We start from the raw sequence: 17,787 nt of genomic DNA, 5'->3' as shown, positions 1-17,787 counted from the left end.
TCATCTCTGTAGCTTGAGTTGTCTACAGATATGCAGCCTACAACGGGTTGAACCTCCAATCCCTGGTCTTCTACAGAGCTTTCACCTAGAGAATCAGACAGCGGACTGATACTAGAAAAAGTTAAAGACTCAGTGTTACTGTCCAGCTCAGGTACTACTAGCTTCACATGCTTTTCCAGGGGACAAGATTTTGTTTTGTCAAAGTCTTTTGTATCAGCTGTGAAGTTTTTCTTCATACAGCTCTTTTTTGGCTTTGCTGTGTCTGTTGTTTTCGAGTTGTGTGTTTGAATTACCCACAGATATGCAGACTAGGGCTGCTTCAGCCTCCAATCCTGGAGTTTCTAAGTTTTCATTATCACTGTGGTCATCTACAGAGCTTTCATTCAGGATGCTGTCCTTTGCTCCTGTATCCTCTGTTTTCTCGGGGCAGTCTGCGCCCATGGACTGAAGACAGACCTCAGAGGTCTGCATGGAGGTTGGATCTCCATTCTCTGTGGGTTCCCTAGTTGATCTCACTAACATTTTACAAAACTTAAGCATGTCTGTTAACAAAGTGGAAAGCAGATGAAAGTCACAGTACTCTGGTTTGAACGGTACCAGAGATTGCCACTGTGGTACAATTGTACCAAAAAAGTGGTTGATGAGTAACTCCCAAGTTTCCACTGAGGTGTAAGTGAGTGGAGTATTCATGTTAAAGTCTGTACTATTTAAACACTGAATTGGAGAAGTGGGATTCATTTGATGTGTAGTTGGAGTTGTGCTAGACATGTGTGCTCTTTGTAAACTAAATGCGCTTAAATTACACTCGCTGCTCTGATGCATAAATGCTTTGTGAACTGAGCTTTACTGGAATTGTGGAGGGATATTTAATGCCTCGCATGTCAGAAGCCACGCCCACCCCGAAGAACGCTTTGATAGATCAAAGCAGACAGCTAGTGTGACGTCACACGCTTGGTCCGAAGAAAACTCTGTTTAAAGTTAAAAAATAAAAATTAAATTCTGTTTAAAGTAAGTATTAGCTCTCACGTGGCTCATTTATCAATAACAAAGAACCTTAAACTTTTTTTTAGGTTAATAGCGATAATATATCCATAAGCACTCCAAGGTGAAGAAATAGAGACAGGCTGTGAATGCTGCTTGGTTTTCGCTAATAAAGTCTCGTACAAACGTCAGCTAACGACAGGAGCGAGAACAACCTGGAAAGCCTTAAGATAGGATAAAATAAATATAACTTTGATATGAACTAAAGTCTGTTTGTTGTTATTTCGTTATTGTATTTTGTGGCGGGGAAAGAGCTCAGGTCTTTTAACTAAGATGTACTAGCAAAAGGGAACGTGAGACGAGCTGATTGGCGGAGTCGTTAAACTGCCAAACACTGGCAGACAGAGAAGAGCATTCGGTGAAAATATCTGAGTTGGGGATGCAATATCTGGAACATTGAAAGTAGAATATCTAAACAAATCTAAACTCAAACACCGGTTGTACTTACTTATCTGTCGTGTTTTGTCACCACCGGTTTGGACACATTACTCTAATCTGATATTCTATTCTCAGCAAATGAAATGAAACACAATTTTTATTTTTTTAGTGTGGCGCTGTTTCTTAAGTTAATATGTCCAGTTGTAATTGGAGATTTTAAATGAAACATCAAACACAAATTCACATGAAAATATATGGTAGTATTTCCTAAATGTATATTAAACTGCAAAGCATTGGAAAGAGATCAACAAATGTCGTGTAGCTGTGATCATTTTTGGCTGGATACACTAGGTGGAAGCAGCGATTTCTAATCCAAGGTACCTCAACCAAAGAAGAAGCACAGAGGCGAGCGATCCTTTCTAACTAACGGTGAGCAAAGTCCTGAAAAATCAAGCCACGTTTAAATTTTTTTAGAAATCAGAGAACTTATATTTCAAGATATTCTGAAACACACCCGGAATTTTTAAATGAAATAGGCTGGCGGAAACCGCCGGTGGTTTGAATGGTTTTGAGTCTAGCTATTTGGCTAACGTAGCTAGCATAGTAACCATAGTAACTATGATACTGGTTGCCGAATACTGTAGTTAAAGCTACAGTAAGGTTGTCGATTCGTGCTAAGAAACTCTTATTCGTGGTTTTTATGGTCTTGGCAGATGAAGAACAGCAGTTAAAAAAAAGTCTCTCTGACGATTACATTTTATAGAGCAGAACTGAATATAGTCCGCCCCAATCAGTAAAGCTAACTGTGCTAGGCTTTTGAGCAAGTGCGCCTCGAGGACGTTTTCGTCCTCCGGAAATTAACAATTTTTCCTATAATCGGATAAATCCGATATCCATCATAAGTCGTGTCTAGAGTAAAGTATGCCTGCCTCGTCTCGACACTCTGGAAGTGTTGCGCTGCAGTGGAGGTCCGGGGGGGTAAGAGCCGAGACGTTTACGATTAATCAGGGAGAAGAACTCTTCTGTTTATTTTGACGATATTGATGGCCCACAGTGTCAACATTTAGATTACAATGTATAAAATACATAAAAGCCACTGAAAATACCTAATAATACAAGTCATATATCGACATTTCTAACAAGATACAGAGATTTGTGTGCGTCAGATTCGATTTATTAGGTAAATTCCTCTTGAAACTAATTTTTATTTTTTCTACTGCACAGCTTTTCCTGGTTCAGTGTTACGTACAGTTCAAATGACGTGTGTGACACATATAAACGAGTCCCCTGCTGTACACTGCAGGCAGTGGGTCTGTTTTACTTATTTGACAAAGATCTGAGCATTTTCCTGTTATTTCTGCCCATTTGTTAAACTATAATCTCTGTTTCATTAAGTAAACTGTTTCTCTCCGAGAAAAAAACAAACAAACATGGTTTGCATACTATATATCTATTGCCATGCTTTAATAATTAATGTCGTTTAACGGAAAAATATTCACTAAGCATTGTTGTTATAGATATTGTTCAATACAGTATGGTTCAATAGCTTTTGGGTAAACAGTTTTCTAGTGTGGAAACCAATAGATCTGTAAACCAAAATAATATTTCTCTACTCTCTAACCTACATAATTTATCATAGATTTGATTTTCTTACTTTGCTTGTAAGGATCTATCACATTGCCAAGATTTCTGTGTTCCTCAGAAAAGCTGGATTTGGATTTCCTTTGAAATGCCGTCTCCAAACCCTCAACTACACTAATTTTGGTTTTTGTCATTACATGATCAGTCAAAGTCAAACCTCGATTTCCTTTGAACCCACTCTATCCCAGTGTGGCTCCTGTTACCACATGTATAAAAAAGACAAGCAGCCACGCCTCTGGGTTAGATATTGTTAACATTCTTCATCATCATTACTGCTTTCTCACTTAGGCAGGATCTAACAGTGTCTACAGTTATGCCCTCTCATTGCTTCTCTAAGCAGTCAGGTCAACTTCCAACACATGAAGTCCTAGATCCCTTAATTAAATCATGGCCCGCCAGCCATCCCAAGTCTACCAACCATATATCTGATTTGGCAGTCGAGACCTGTCTAGTTAATTGTCTCTATATCCTCTGAAAGGCTCTTAAGTGTCTGCCAAGCACAGGAGGCCATGGTAGATTTATCCTGACACCTTTCCTACACTACATGCAACACTAATGTTTAAATACCGCTTTACAGCGAGCCAGTATGTTGTGTGTAAATCCAAATAGTGTTTTAATTAGGAGGGTTCATGTTTTAAAGAATAAAAATACTGGGTTTGTATATATTATGTATTTATTTATTGCAGGTCGCAGTTTAAATTCTGACTTTTTAAAATTTCAGTCTGTGCTCATTCCTGGGAGAAAGGATGCCACCATTGGGCCACTTACACATGGAACATGTCCTGCAGGCAGTCGGTGTCTTGGAGGCGGTCATCCTTCGCAGTTTTGGCCCTGAAGGAGGACAGGTGCTGTTCACACGAGACACGGGACAGGTGATGTTGAGCCGCAGTGGGACACGCATTCTCACGGCACTACATCTGGAGCATCCATTCGCCAGGTTAACAGTCAGACATTTACCTGAATGATTATACACATTTTTCTAGGTTTAACTCCTTGGTGACGTGTTTGTGTGTTCCTCATTTTAGGATGGTGGTGGAGTGTGTCTGGAAGCATAGCTCTGCAACAGGCGATGGATCCAAAACCTTTATCCTGCTGCTGGCATCATTGCTACGGTTGATTCATGCAGCAGCCAGCAAGGAGTCTAATGTGTCTCACTCTTATAGCTCAACAAAAGCAGCAGAGGCTGCCACTGCCAGACACTTGGCTGACAAACTGCTAGCATTTGGGTTGAAGGAGTTGGATGAGCTCATTGCTACGGGAGTGGTCCCTTATGGAGGCTGCATTTCGTGGGAAGATTTCACTGTGGAAGCACAAACGTCATCTCTCACAAACAATCTCTGTGTTCAAAAGCTGCTAAGATCATTTTTTCACACACGCTGTGGTTACACGCACTGTGACTTCAGTAGTCACCTCACATGTGAACTGCTCAGTCACTGGAATTTTAAAAATCAACTACCTTCATTCTCTCTGCAGCTCGTAAGCGACTACTTCCCTGCCCTCCATACACCTGTGTCGGGCTTTCCTGTCCGCTCTTCACGTTTAATCGAGGGGCAGGTAATCCACAGGGACTTTGCCACGCCACCGCTTAAGACTGACCACCAGCCAGCTAAGGCTGTAGTTCTCACCGGGTCGCTGCAACCAACATTGCTCAGCACAGGAGACGTGCTTGAGTTGGGATATAGAGGCCGAATGAAGGAGGAGAGAAGTATTTTACACTTTAGCTCCTGGATGGAAAGCTCACTGCAGGGTGTTATTGCGAAGCTGAAGACTTTGGGTGTTTGTGTGCTTCTGTCTGCAGTACAACAGTCTGCTGCTGTCCTGGCTTTAGCCACACAGGCAGAGATGTGCCTTGTGGAGTGTGTCAGTGAAGATGAACTCTCTCTGTTTTCCCAGCTAAGTGGAACTACCCCAATCTGGGACTGTTCGATGATTGAATCAGAGCACGTAGCCACACTGGCTTTTTGCCGGCCGATACAGCTCGGAGCCCACAGGTATAAAAAACACACTTCGTCTTGAGTAATGTAGTGTGCACGTATAATGTTATAGATAGCAACAGGAAGTTTAGCATTGTCTGTAATCTCCAACACACGAGTTAATGCTGTTTTGTTTAGTTTACTGTATGGGTTTTGTCTCTTCCACAGGTATGTCCATGTGGCTTTCCAGGACTCGGAAGAAAGAATCACGATCAAACCCTGCAGTCTGATCATCTGTGCCCCAGGGGAAGGACAGATTGAGCAGTATGCATGTGCTTTACAAGATGCCATTCGCATGCTACTTAGAACTTGGGAGCCCATGCATGCAGCTGCAACCACAACATCAAAGAGTACCCTGCAGTTGCATAAAGGCGCATCTTTACATACAGACAGTCTGACCGAGCAAACCCCATACAGATCCATCGCTATACAGCCCATTCAAAAGCCAGGCTGTGTTTTATCTGCTGGTGGGTTATTTGAGCTTCTCTTACACTATGCCCTTCTACAACATGGACATAGTTGCTCAGTTTCTCCTGAGCTAAATATAGATGCTTCTGTTTCCCAGCTCTTGGCAAATGCCCTACTGAGCGTGCCTCAAAAGATTTACTCTCACAGTCCGCACCATTTCCTGGAGTCTCAAAGAAGGGTCATAAGTTTTGTTAGTAAGTTTCCAAATGATTCCCACCCTTTTAGCCTTGTATATAAACGAGAAAATACTATAAGCCCTATACAGGTCGAAGGGCCTCTGGGGGATGGTAAACTAAGCTTGCATTGTTGTAGAGAGGGTGACAAATTGTCAAAAGTTTCAGAGTTGGATCTGGGCCTTGAATCTGTCTCCTGTAAATACCAGCTACTTCTTGCTGTATTGCAGTGTGTCGCAAGTCTCCTTAAGGTGGACGCTGTCCTGCCTACACACACGGCTTTACACACACAGTCGCGTAGACTCGCCAGGACTTCCTGGGAGGATACAGAGGACGAAGGCGAGGACTGAGATTGTGTCTTAGTTAAGATAAAAGCCGTGAACATATTTTCTCTCAGTGCTCCCTCATGTCGAAGATGGAGTAAATAATTTTTGGCACAGTGATTTTTCTATACCCACAAGATATATCCAGCTATCTGTCCATTCTCTTCCACTTATTCTTGTCAGGGTCATGGGGGAACTGGAGCCTGTCCCAGCTACCATAGAGCAAGAGGCAGGGACCTGAACAGGTCACCAGTCTGTTTTAGGGCTAAAACATAGAGACAGACAACCATTCACACTTACATTCAAACCTATGGACAGTTAAGAATGATCAATTAACCTAACCCCACTAACTGCATGTCTTGACTGCATGACCGTGGGAGGAAGCCGGAGAACCTGGAGAGAACCCCTGCAAACACAAGGAGAACATGCAAAATCCACACAGAAAGGCCCCGACCAGGTGGTGGAAACTCAGGAACATCTTTTTGTGAGGCAACCAGTGCTAATCACCTTGCCACTGTGTATATTTTGTTCCAACGAAATATATTTTTATTGCAAGACACAGATGGTATTTTCAGTCTTATGACCATGTTGTGGTTGGTTGCGGTTTCTGTGGCAGTAAAATGTTAAAGTGGTCTATAGCATCCTGTCCTGAATCAAGGCAAGGTCTGGCAGTAAAAAAGAAGGCATTAAACACTGTTGTAATACAGAATGTGCAGTTGCTAAATATTTTTATGTGTTGCAAACCTTCCAGGCGAGAATTTGTTAATGCCTTTTTTTTTTCTCAGTATTTTTCATATTCATAGATTTTCTCTAAAATTTCTCCTCCTTTTCTATTTTCCTGGCCTGTTCCCTTGCTAGTTTGTCCCTTACACAAACGGTTTAAATACACATCACCTCACAAAAATACACAGTCCTTTTTTATAATCAGTGTTATCTCAAAAAAACGATTGAGGCATTTAGAAGGGCAACACCCGGCTGTCAACAACCAAATCATAGCATGCTTCCTTGTGCTGTAATCAGGGGAACACAAACTCTATTTACTTCTATACTCGCCGCTTTTTAGATGGAAACTGTGAGTCATTCAGACATTAACTAGTCATACTGTTTACCGTAACTACCGTGTCATTAGTTTTGAAGACAAAAATTTTCCATAAAATATTTGTAAAAGCACAATTAAGAAACAAAGACACTTCTTGTCTTTGTTTGTGTTCTAAGGGAGTCAGTCAGCTGATAGCTGCCAATATCAAAGAAGGGGAAGCCGAGGGAGTTTTCCCAATGTTTTTTTTTTTCCTTTTTCCTACTGCGAAAAAGGAAACAAGCTTGAGTGTAGCTGTCATTGTTGTCAGTCCTATGGAGACACCTACGCACGTCTAACTCTTGCAGCATGCTGTATCGTGAGCGGCTAAATCTAAAATGTACATAAGGCTCAGTCTAACAGTGAATCAGCGTGACTCTTAAATTTTCATTGTAGTTATGAATGTTACCAAGTGACCTAAGAACAGGTGCAGTTAAATGTTCTCCAACTTGTTTACTATTACAGTGTATGGGAATAATTGCAGGTCATATTATTTTATGGTCCACTTTTATTTCTCTATTTAAATGCTTAAATGCTCCCTTGCTGGCAAGTTTTATTTTTCTATACTGAATTGTTTATATTTTCTCTATAAATAAACCTTATGATTGCTACAGTAAACTCATAGTCGACTCAGTACATTTTAGTTTATTTGGCGCTTATTGTTAAATTTTGTCTCTGTGAAACAGTGCATATGATATAAATCAATCTCTGTAAACTGAAGAGAACACTGCAAAATGCATCGTCAAACTGCACGTAAAAATATAAACAGCTAACATTAGAAATCTTACAAATACAAAAAGGAAAACGTTTACAAACACAAATCAGGATAAGGACCAGGAACAAATCAAATGTCATGAAAATAAAGGAATCAAGATGCTACACTAGCACCAAGCTGGTTAAAGTTAACAGCTCGGTTTTCAGCTGGCTACTCGTCACCTTAATTTTACTTAAGAAGTTGCATGAAAAAAGGAACTGTAAAACTGCTGCGGCTGTGTTGTGCAGAAGTGTTTGCTTTTTTGTGTTTGTTTTTTATATCTGGACCATGTTCTTGCTAGTAGATGACCCCAAGTGACGGCAATAGAAATGCTATCAGTATACAATAGTATCATGTTTTGTTTAGATAATTAGCTGTTCACACACTAATTTCCATCAAATCACCACAAAAGTACACATTTCTTTTTACTACAATGCCACTGAATAACAGATGACACCCATTTTAAAATTGGGCCTTATAACCACATAACAGCTATCTAGTCCAGGAAAGTGGGCCTAAGCATCAGCAGCACAGATAAGGCTGACGTATAATGCAATCAGAAATATGTGCACCCAGCCTAAGCTTAGTTTATCCCCCCCCCTTTAACGAGCAGTGTTTCTACTGGCAGTGGAGAGTCGTGGGACTCTAGGAATGACATCATGCAACATTAATGAGGACTTCGAGAGGGTGTCACACCACCTCCCTGGACCTCCTGATGGCGCAGCACAGGAGCATGCTAAAGATCATCCCAAACACCTGTAAGAAAGAGTGTTACAAGTTTTGAGCTCATTTCTGGACTGTCCTCATTCAGCACAATAGCATTAAGAGTTAAACCAATCACGCACTCACCATAATGACCCCGATGGCAATGCCTACTCCTCCTATGATGTGCAATTTGGAGTTAAACACCTCTTCAATGGCATCAGGGCAGCTCTGCAAAAGATAGTAATGATTTCTTTGAGCTTTCTGAACATGACTTGTGGGATGGTACACATAAAAGACAGGCTGAGGGCATGTGGGCTCTTGTAAACCACCGTTGCTATAGTAACACTGCAAAGAGACTGGGGGATTGCTCTGCAAAGGGAAGACTGACAGACTTATGACACACATTGGACCATGATTATGAATTTGATTTACGGTAATTGCCACAGATCTCAGAGAGATGAAGCATGCCAGCATGCCTCTTGATTTCTCCATTCTCCATCTCTATCCACACACACACACACACACACACACACACACACACAGGATAGTCATACCTTAGTAATGAGCTCCTCCAGCAGCTCTCCCTTTGGACAAGTTTCTGAGTTTGTTTCCTCTAACCTCCCATTTGGACCACAACAGTTCAGCTGTAAACATATATGAATATATGTTGTAAATGAACATGATGACCATGAATGCAGATGAAAACAGAGACCCCCCACCCCACCCTCACCCCACCCCAAATGTGCTTTTTTTAATTTAACTTTGCTATTTGGGCTGATTGGGACCTGATGAATGTAAAAACAACGAATCACCTTTTTTTTCACCTGATTTTTGTTTCTGAGAAAAATGAGGTCCACATAAGAGGATATTCATTTTAAATTTTGATAGAACAGTGGCAGTATAATGTCCTTGTAAGTGGATATCAGGCCCTATGTAGAGCAAAATTTAGTATTTTGGTCTACACAACCCAAAATGTGGTCCTAGGAGGTTAAACATAGTCACCGTGGCATCACCTAATGGTTTGTGGACTCATTTTGGTTTTTGATACTGTACACATGTACTACAGTGAACTGTCAATTAAAAAGTATTCCACACTGAAGTACACCCTGGGCTGTCATTTATGTGATTGTAAAAACTTATGGACTATCTGAGGAATCACTCATCGTTGGTCATTAGATAGAATGGAGGTTTAAGGCTTCATTTTGGACACCATGTCCATCCTTTTTATACAGATCATCCAAATAAAGCCTGCACCTCTCTCTTAATAGCTTTTGCGACACGTGTTAATGCAGACATTAAGCCTGAGATACAGCATGTTAAGATGTGAGACTTAGAAAAGGTGGTAGATGTGTTGTTATCACTAGATACAAGTTTTCCTTGTACTACCTGTATAGTTTGTTGTGTGTAATCATCTCACAGTTTTAGCTTCACACATAACAGCTGTGGTTTTGATCTTAGTAATTCTCATGAAGAACGGTAATACAAAAAAATCATTCCTAGAAAACCAGTTTCACCTGGAAATAATAAACAACATTTATCTGACTCTACCGTAGGTGACAAATTTCTTTTGGATAACATCAGAGTCGGCCTGAATTAGAAAGAGACTCACCTCAGCTTGAATCACCCGCAGTGTCTCTTTGAGGTGCTCGTCTCCATTTAACTTGTAGTTGTTGTACGTCTGTGTGTAAAATCTTGTGATATCATTCACCACCTGCAACACAGAAGTAAACCGAGAAACAATGATATAATATATGTCACAGAGACACATAAATCTCCAAACCCCTTTACTCGACTCGCTTTTTTGGATTTGGGTTGTCTTTTCTGATCTGGCAGTGTTTTCTCACATGGATTCCTGTAGTGTACTAGGTCCGTGTAAAGTGTTTTCAACCTGATAGTTAGCGTTATAATTTGTTAAAACGTTACCTGGCTTTGGTTAGAAAATCCCCAGATTCCAGCAGCTACCTCAATGGCAAATATGATTAGCAGGAAGAAGAAGAACTGCAGAAAGAAAAAGACTAAATTAAACTCAGCTGACTGTTTGCTTCCAGGCATGCTTGCGTGCATGTCTTTTGCGCCCATGTATGAACACATAAGGTCAGTTGAGGGTAGCCAAACCCAGTTTTCATTTACTCCTCCTCTTGAGAGATTTAATACGAGAAGAGAAGATTACGGCCAGACGGAGCGGGATGGTGGGAGCTAGTGCAGAGAAATCTAAGAGACTCTTCCGTGGCCTTCACACAGTTCAGTAAACAGAGATGAAGGCAGACATCTCATATCTTTTGAGTGAGCCCAAGGTTAGTCCGTAAAGCACACTTGTGACAGCGAGATAAAAAGTCCAAGTGCAGCTAAGTGAAATCACTAAGACAGTTAAAATGTTTACGTTAGTTAGATCAAAATTAGTTAATAGAATATGATAGCTATGAAGATTATTAAGTGGTACAAACCGTTCCCAGCATACAGGGGGACTCACGGATGGCACCACAACATCCCAGAAAGCCCACCACCATGATCAGTGCTCCAGCTGCTATCAGAATATATACACCTACACACACACACAACACATGTGATATACAGAGAAGAATAAATAACTTTTATACAAATAGCTATGATATAATAAACATCCCTGCATCTTACCTGTGTAAAACACATATGAAGAATCTGGTTCTTCAAATAAGCTTTTGGTCTTCTGGTCTAATCTCAGCCACAGTCCTATAGCTAATACAGCAGTGCCGGCGAGCTGCAACACACAAAAATATATGTTGTCACATACAACATATATTGAAATTTGGACCATGCAATTTGCATACTGTTTGCTCATTAAAAGTTGAGTCAAGAAGAAAACTCTTCATACTCAGTTCTCTTCATGTCCATGCATGCATCATCCCCCGCTTGCCAACCTAATCAGCAAGCATCGGTTAACAATTATGCCTCTGAGTTTCTCCTGGTTTCATCCTTACAGTTTCGCAGTACTCAAACAGAAATCTTCAAATATAATTTAATAAACAGTGCCTCGTTGCAGAAATTCCTCTTTCACAGTAATTACCTCTATTTGCCTACAAATCAATCAAAAAACACCTACAAATATTACAATTCAATACCTACACAGCTTCATGTTTCTAAAAAACAAAATAAAACAAATAGCCCAAAGTAAACTGAAACTGAACATTACACTTTTGATTCTTAAGCTCTGAGACAGATAACAGAGAAGGGAGCCTGCATGGTCACAGCTTGCACACATTCCTTTTAACATTTTCACTTAACGTGAACACATAGTAGCAAGTTATTTGAAATATGTGGAGAAAGTATTCTAAAACTCAGAGTTTAGGACTTTAAAAAACGTGTATACAAGGCCACTTACAAGCCTCGGCAAAGATAGGTTGGTAAATGATTAACTTTGAGAAGAAAGGTGGCACGCAGTTTTTTTCGAAAGCGTGGGAGTGTCACTTTGCCTTTTCTTCTCAGGTTTTGACAGATGCTTGTTGTTTTGAATACTTTATGCCACATTGCTGCAGTTTTCCTGTATCCTTTAAAATATGTTAGCTAGTAGAAATTTGTTACAGAACTGTAACAGAAGTTGAAACATTTCCCCTTTTCTTTATCACAAATTAAAAAGCAAAATACACCTACCCAGAAGAAAAAGTTGAAGATGAACATGAGATATTTCACACATTTGATTCCCCCACCGAGAGCCATGTTGAGTCACTTTAAACAGCTCACCACTGTGACAAAGTAGTGCCTTTTTTTCCAGGAAGAAGCCAACGCAAAGGTAGTGGTAAGAGAGAGTATTCTCAATACTGTGCCTATCAGAGACCGCGGTAAAGTGAGCCGTCATTTGTGAGCCGCGGTCAAGCCAGCCGCCTCTTATCCGCCGCATAAATTTCCTTGCGCTTTTACACCAGTCTTTACGGTAGCGCCTTTTCGCTTTATATCCCGATTGAAAGCCTAGACCCGCTCACACGTGCACGCGCGCGAACAGTCACACGTGCACGCGCGCAAAACACATTTCAATGGAACAGCCCAATACAGCTATCGTGACAGTCTGGTTGCATATTCAAAAATTCGTTAAAAATCATCCTTAGTAGTTGAGGTCCAACTTTCAACACATTCCTCTTCTGGGATACCTACTGTACCTGTGTGCCAAGTTTCATCCAGATTTACTGTAAAATTCCTCAGAAATTAAAGGAAACTTGTATTGAATCTAATACAGTCAATACAATAGAATTATGTCAACTTTCAAAAATTCTTTAAAAATCATCCTGAGTAGTTGAGGTCCAACTTTCAACAGATTCTTCCTCTGAGATACCTACTGTACCTGTGTGCCAAGTTTTCTCCAGATTTACTGTAAAATTCCTCAGAAATTAAAGGAAACTTGTATTCAGTTCAATACAGCCAGTACACTACAATTATGTCAACTTTCAAAAATTCGTTAAAAATCATCCTGAGTAGTTGAGGTCCAACTTTCAACACATTCTTCCTCTGGGATACCTACTGTACCTGTGTGCCAAGTTTCGTCCAGATTTACTGTAAAATTCCTCAGAAATTAAAGGAAACTTGTATTCAGTTCAATACAGCCAGTACACTACAATTATGTCAACTTTCAAAAATTCGTTAAAAATCATCCTGAGTAGTTGAGGTCCAACTTTCAACAGATTCTTCCTCTGGGATACCTACTGTACCTGTGTGCCAAGTTTCATCCAGATTTACTGTAAAATTCCTCAGAAATTAAAGGAAACTTGTATTCAGTTCAATACAGCCAGTACACTACAATTATGTCAACTTTCAAAAATTCGTTAAAAATCATCCTGAGTAGTTGAGGTCCAACTTTCAACAGATTCTTCCTCTGGGATACCTACTGTACCTGTGTGCCAAGTTTCATCCAGATTTACTGTAAGATTCCTCAGAAATTAAAGGAAACTTGTATTCAGTTCAATACAGCCAGTACACTACAATTATGTCAACTTTCAAAAATTCATTAAAAATCATCCTTAGTAGTTGAGGTCCAACTTTCAACACATTCCTTCTCTGGGACACCTACTGTACCTGTGTGCCAAGTTTCGTCCAGATTTACTGTAAGATTCCTCAGAAATTAAAGGAAACTTGTATTGAATCTAATACAGTCAATACAATAGAATTATGTCAACATTCAAAAATTCGTTAAAAATCATCCTGAGTAGTTGAGGTCCAACTTTCAACAGATTCTTCCTCTGGGATACCTACTGTACCTGTGTGCCAAGTTTCAGCCAGATTTACTGTAAGATTCCTCAGAAATTAAAGGAAACTTGTATTCAGTTCAATACAGCCAGTACACTACAATTATGTCAACTTTCAAAAATTCATTAAAAATCATCCTTAGTAGTTGAGGTCCAACTTTCAACACATTCCTTCTCTGGGACACCTACTGTACCTGTGTGCCAAGTTTCGTCCAGATTTACTGTAAGATTCCTCAGAAATTAAAGGAAACTTGTATTGAATCTAATACAGTCAATACAATAGAATTATGTCAACATTCAAAAATTCTTTAAAAATCATCCTGAGTAGTTGAGGTCCAACTTTCAACAGATTCTTCCTCTGGGATACCTACTGTACCTGTGTGCCAAGTTTCGTCCAGATTTACTGTAAAATTCCTCAGAAATTAAAGGAAACTTGTATTCAGTTCAATACAGCCAGTACACTACAATTATGTCAACTTTCAAAAATTCGTTAAAAATCATCCTGAGTAGTTGAGGTCCAACTTTCAACAGATTCTTCCTCTGGGACACCTACTGTACCTGTGTGCCAAGTTTCATCCAGATTTACTGTAAAATTCCTCAGAAATTAAAGGAAACTTGTATTCAGTTCAATACAGCCAGTACACTACAATTATGTCAACTTTCAAAAATTCATTAAAAATCATCCTGAGTAGTTGAGGTCCAACTTTCAACACATTCTTCCTCTGGGATACCTACTGTACCTGTGTGCCAAGTTTCAGCCAGATTTACTGTAAGATTCCTCAGAAATTAAAGGAAACTTGTATTCAATGCAATACAGTCAATACACTACAATTATGTCAACTTTCAAAAATTCATTAAAAATCATCCTTAGTAGTTGAGGTCCAACTTTCAACACATTCTTCCTCTGGGATACCTACTGTACCTGTGTGCCAAGTTTCGTCCAGATTTACTGTAAGATTCCTCAGAAATTAAAGGAAACTTGTATTGAATCTAATACAGTCAATACAATAGAATTATGTCAACATTCAAAAATTCGTTAAAAATCATCCTGAGTAGTTGAGGTCCAACTTTCAACAGATTCTTCCTCTGGGATACCTACTGTACCTGTGTGCCACGTTTCGTCCAGATTTACTGTAAAATTCCTCAGAAATTAAAGGAAACTTGTATTCAGTTCAATACAGCCAGTACACTACAATTATGTCAACTTTCAAAAATTCTTTAAAAATCATCCTGAGTAGTTGAGGTCCAACTTTCAACACATTCCTTCTCTGGGACACCTACTGTACCTGTGTGCCAAGTTTCGTCCAGATTTACTGTAAAATTCCTCAGAAATTAAAGGAAACTTGTATTGAATCTAATACAGTCAATACAATAGAATTATGTCAACATTCAAAAATTCGTTAAAAATCATCCTGAGTAGTTGAGGTCCAACTTTCAACAGATTCTTCCTCTGGGACACCTACTGTACCTGTGTGCCAAGTTTCATCCAGATTTACTGTAAAATTCCTCAGAAATTAAAGGAAACTTGTATTCAGTTCAATACAGCCAGTACACTACAATTATGTCAACTTTCAAAAATTCATTAAAAATCATCCTTAGTAGTTGAGGTCCAACTTTCAACACATTCCTTCTCTGGGACACCTACTGTACCTGTGTGCCAAGTTTCGTCCAGATTTACTGTAAAATTCCTCAGAAATTAAAGGAAACTTGTATTGAATCTAATACAGTCAATACAATAGAATTATGTCAACATTCAAAAATTCGTTAAAAATCATCCTGAGTAGTTGAGGTCCAACTTTCAACAGATTCTTCCTCTGGGACACCTACTGTACCTGTGTGCCAAGTTTCATCCAGATTTACTGTAAAATTCCTCAGAAATTAAAGGAAACTTGTATTCAGTTCAATACAGCCAGTACACTACAATTATGTCAACTTTCAAAAATTCATTAAAAATCATCCTTAGTAGTTGAGGTCCAACTTTCAACACATTCCTTCTCTGGGACACCTACTGTACCTGTGTGCCAAGTTTCGTCCAGATTTACTGTAAAATTCCTCAGAAATTAAAGGAAACTTGTATTCAGTTCAATACAGTCAATACAATCGAATTATGTCAACATTCAAAAATTCGTTAAAAATCATCCTGAGTAGTTGAGGTCCAACTTTCAACACATTCTTCCTCTGGGATACCTACTGTACCTGTGTGCCAAGTTTCGTCCAGATTTACTGTAAAATTCCTCAGAAATTAAAGGAAACTTATATTCAATGCAATACAGTCAATACACTACAATTGTGTAAATTTCAAAAATTCATTAAAAATCATCCTGAGTAGTTGAGGTCCAACTTTCAACACATTCTTCCTCTGGGAAACCTACTGTACCTGTGTGCCAAGTTTCAGCCACATTTACTGTAATATTCCTTAGAAATTACAGGAAACTTGTATTCAATTTCCCTGTCAAATTAATTTCCCTGTCACATTAATAAAGCTTCTCCGATTCTGATTCTTCTTTAGAATATGTATATTTTTGGCATAAATAAAATTACATTGAGGTGCAGAATAGCTTTCAAAAAGGCAATTTTGATAGTCTTTAAATACTCATTTTAATCTCAGATCCTTTAATCTGAGTTGCACAGTGGCATGGTGTTTTAGCACTGTTGCCCCATAGCAAGAAAGTTCTGAGTTCAATTCCACCATCAGGCTGGTGTCTTTCTGTCTGGAGTTTGCATATTCTCCACGTGTTTGCATGGGTTCTCTCTGGGTACTCTGGCTTCCTCCCACCATCCAAAGACATGGGTTTAATTGATTAATCTAAATTATAGGTGTGAGTGCTAATGGTTTTCTGTCCCTGTGTGTTTGCCCTGCGACAGACTTGTGACCTGTCCAGGGTGTACCTCGCCTCTCGCCCTATGACAGCGACCTCCCGCGACCCTGAAGAGGACAAGAGCAAGTGAATAGATGGATGTTTTAATCTATTTGGTACATTATGACAAAAATTATAAACTTTACTTAATTACTTAAGAATTGATTATCACAGTGGCAATTATCAGAATCATTAAAATTCTGAAGTAGTTAAAAATGTGACTTTGTCTTTTCTTATCTGTATAAAGCATTTGCATTCTATTTTTATCCTATTGTATATTTTATTATATTTATTTTATTATATTTATTATTTTATTTTATTCTATTTTGTATATTTGTGTACAGTATTTTATTCTTATTGTATTCCAATTTTGCTATATAACTTTTCCACTGTCCACTTCCTGCTGTGACAAAACAATTTTCCCACGTGTGGGACTAATAAAGGTTATCTTATCTTATCTCTTTTTTGTCATTGTTTTCTGTTTTTACTGTTGGTTTATTTTACACTGTAATACTAAAATGCACAGCAGTGCTGAGTATCAAATTCTTTTAGTTTTACTCATCTTTTTCAATATTTAGCTTTCTTGGAGACATTTTGTTAATTTATTTTCACAATGATAGTGGGGACCAGTTGTCAATGTTTTTCAAAAGTCCTACACACACTTATACTCAACCAATGTGTTATCATCTTCCAAAACTACTTCAACAAACCTGGACAATTTTTCCATAACACCAATTAACAAAATCACAAAACAGTTGCTCAAGAGTATTCACCCATCAGTGAAGTATGAAGGTTATTATACCATGATGGAATTTTACAAAAAAAGACTTTTTTAAATTATTTTGTAAAATTCATTTAAAATATCTTTAAATGAAATATATTTAATTATTTTTATACGTCAAAAATATTTTTTCAGTGTGACACAGAGTAATTTTACAGTTTTCAACCGTTTTTCAACTGAAATGTCCATTTTAAACCTCTTTCATGGGTATTTTTTGGTTTAAATACAATTGATGCATCAATGGGTTCGTTTTTTATGTGCCTGTAATACATTTTTGCGTTGCTTAATTGAACATTTAAAGTCAAAGGTCATCTGTAAACACTATTTATGTGTAACTAATCGGAATTATCCAAATTATCAAAATTGAACAGGCAAGTATGAACATTTCTAAATCACACATTAGTTTA

The 17,787-nt window shown here is 38.8% G+C and overlaps 2 protein-coding genes across 4 annotated transcripts in view; one reads left to right on the top strand and one right to left on the bottom strand.

Annotated features, from left to right (window-relative positions):
* The first annotated feature begins 351 nt into the window (after window positions 1-351).
* On the top strand, window positions 352-11,669 carry bbs10 (Bardet-Biedl syndrome 10). Of its 2 annotated transcripts, none has more exons than XM_085164458.1 (4): window positions 352-2,397; window positions 3,782-3,997; window positions 4,086-5,051; window positions 5,202-11,669. In XM_085164458.1, the coding sequence occupies exons 2-4, from the start codon at window positions 3,807-3,809 to the stop codon at window positions 6,022-6,024; spliced, it is 1,980 nt and encodes a 659-aa protein (XP_085020584.1). In that variant the 5' UTR covers window positions 352-2,397; window positions 3,782-3,806; the 3' UTR covers window positions 6,025-11,669. The 2 variants fall into 2 exon arrangements, with proteins under 2 accessions (XP_085020584.1, XP_085020582.1); XM_085164456.1 differs by having other exon boundaries at window positions 353-1,848.
* The window catches only part of cd9a (CD9 molecule a), a 29,567-nt gene continuing 19,482 nt past the window's right edge, over window positions 7,703-17,787 (bottom strand). The window contains exons 1-8 of one of the 2 annotated variants that reach the window (XM_085164472.1): window positions 12,159-12,336; window positions 11,166-11,268; window positions 10,976-11,073; window positions 10,455-10,529; window positions 10,141-10,242; window positions 9,086-9,175; window positions 8,676-8,759; window positions 7,703-8,582 (exon numbers count right to left, since the gene is read on the bottom strand). In XM_085164472.1, the coding sequence (XP_085020598.1) occupies window positions 8,517-8,582; window positions 8,676-8,759; window positions 9,086-9,175; window positions 10,141-10,242; window positions 10,455-10,529; window positions 10,976-11,073; window positions 11,166-11,268; window positions 12,159-12,224 (684 nt within the window). In that variant the 5' untranslated portion in view covers window positions 12,225-12,336 and the 3' untranslated portion in view covers window positions 7,703-8,516. Of the gene's footprint in view, window positions 8,583-8,675; window positions 8,760-9,085; window positions 9,176-10,140; window positions 10,243-10,454; window positions 10,530-10,975; window positions 11,074-11,165; window positions 11,269-12,158; window positions 12,337-17,787 lie in introns of those variants that run through there. The other variant, XM_085164471.1, reaches the window with a different exon arrangement.

The sequence above is a fragment of the Neolamprologus multifasciatus genome, chromosome 7, assembly GCF_963576455.1.
Source record: "Neolamprologus multifasciatus chromosome 7, fNeoMul1.2, whole genome shotgun sequence".
Lineage (NCBI taxonomy): Eukaryota > Metazoa > Chordata > Actinopteri > Cichliformes > Cichlidae > Neolamprologus > Neolamprologus multifasciatus.
Note: the sequence above shows the minus strand (reverse complement) of the source record. Positions and strands in the feature narration are given on the sequence as shown.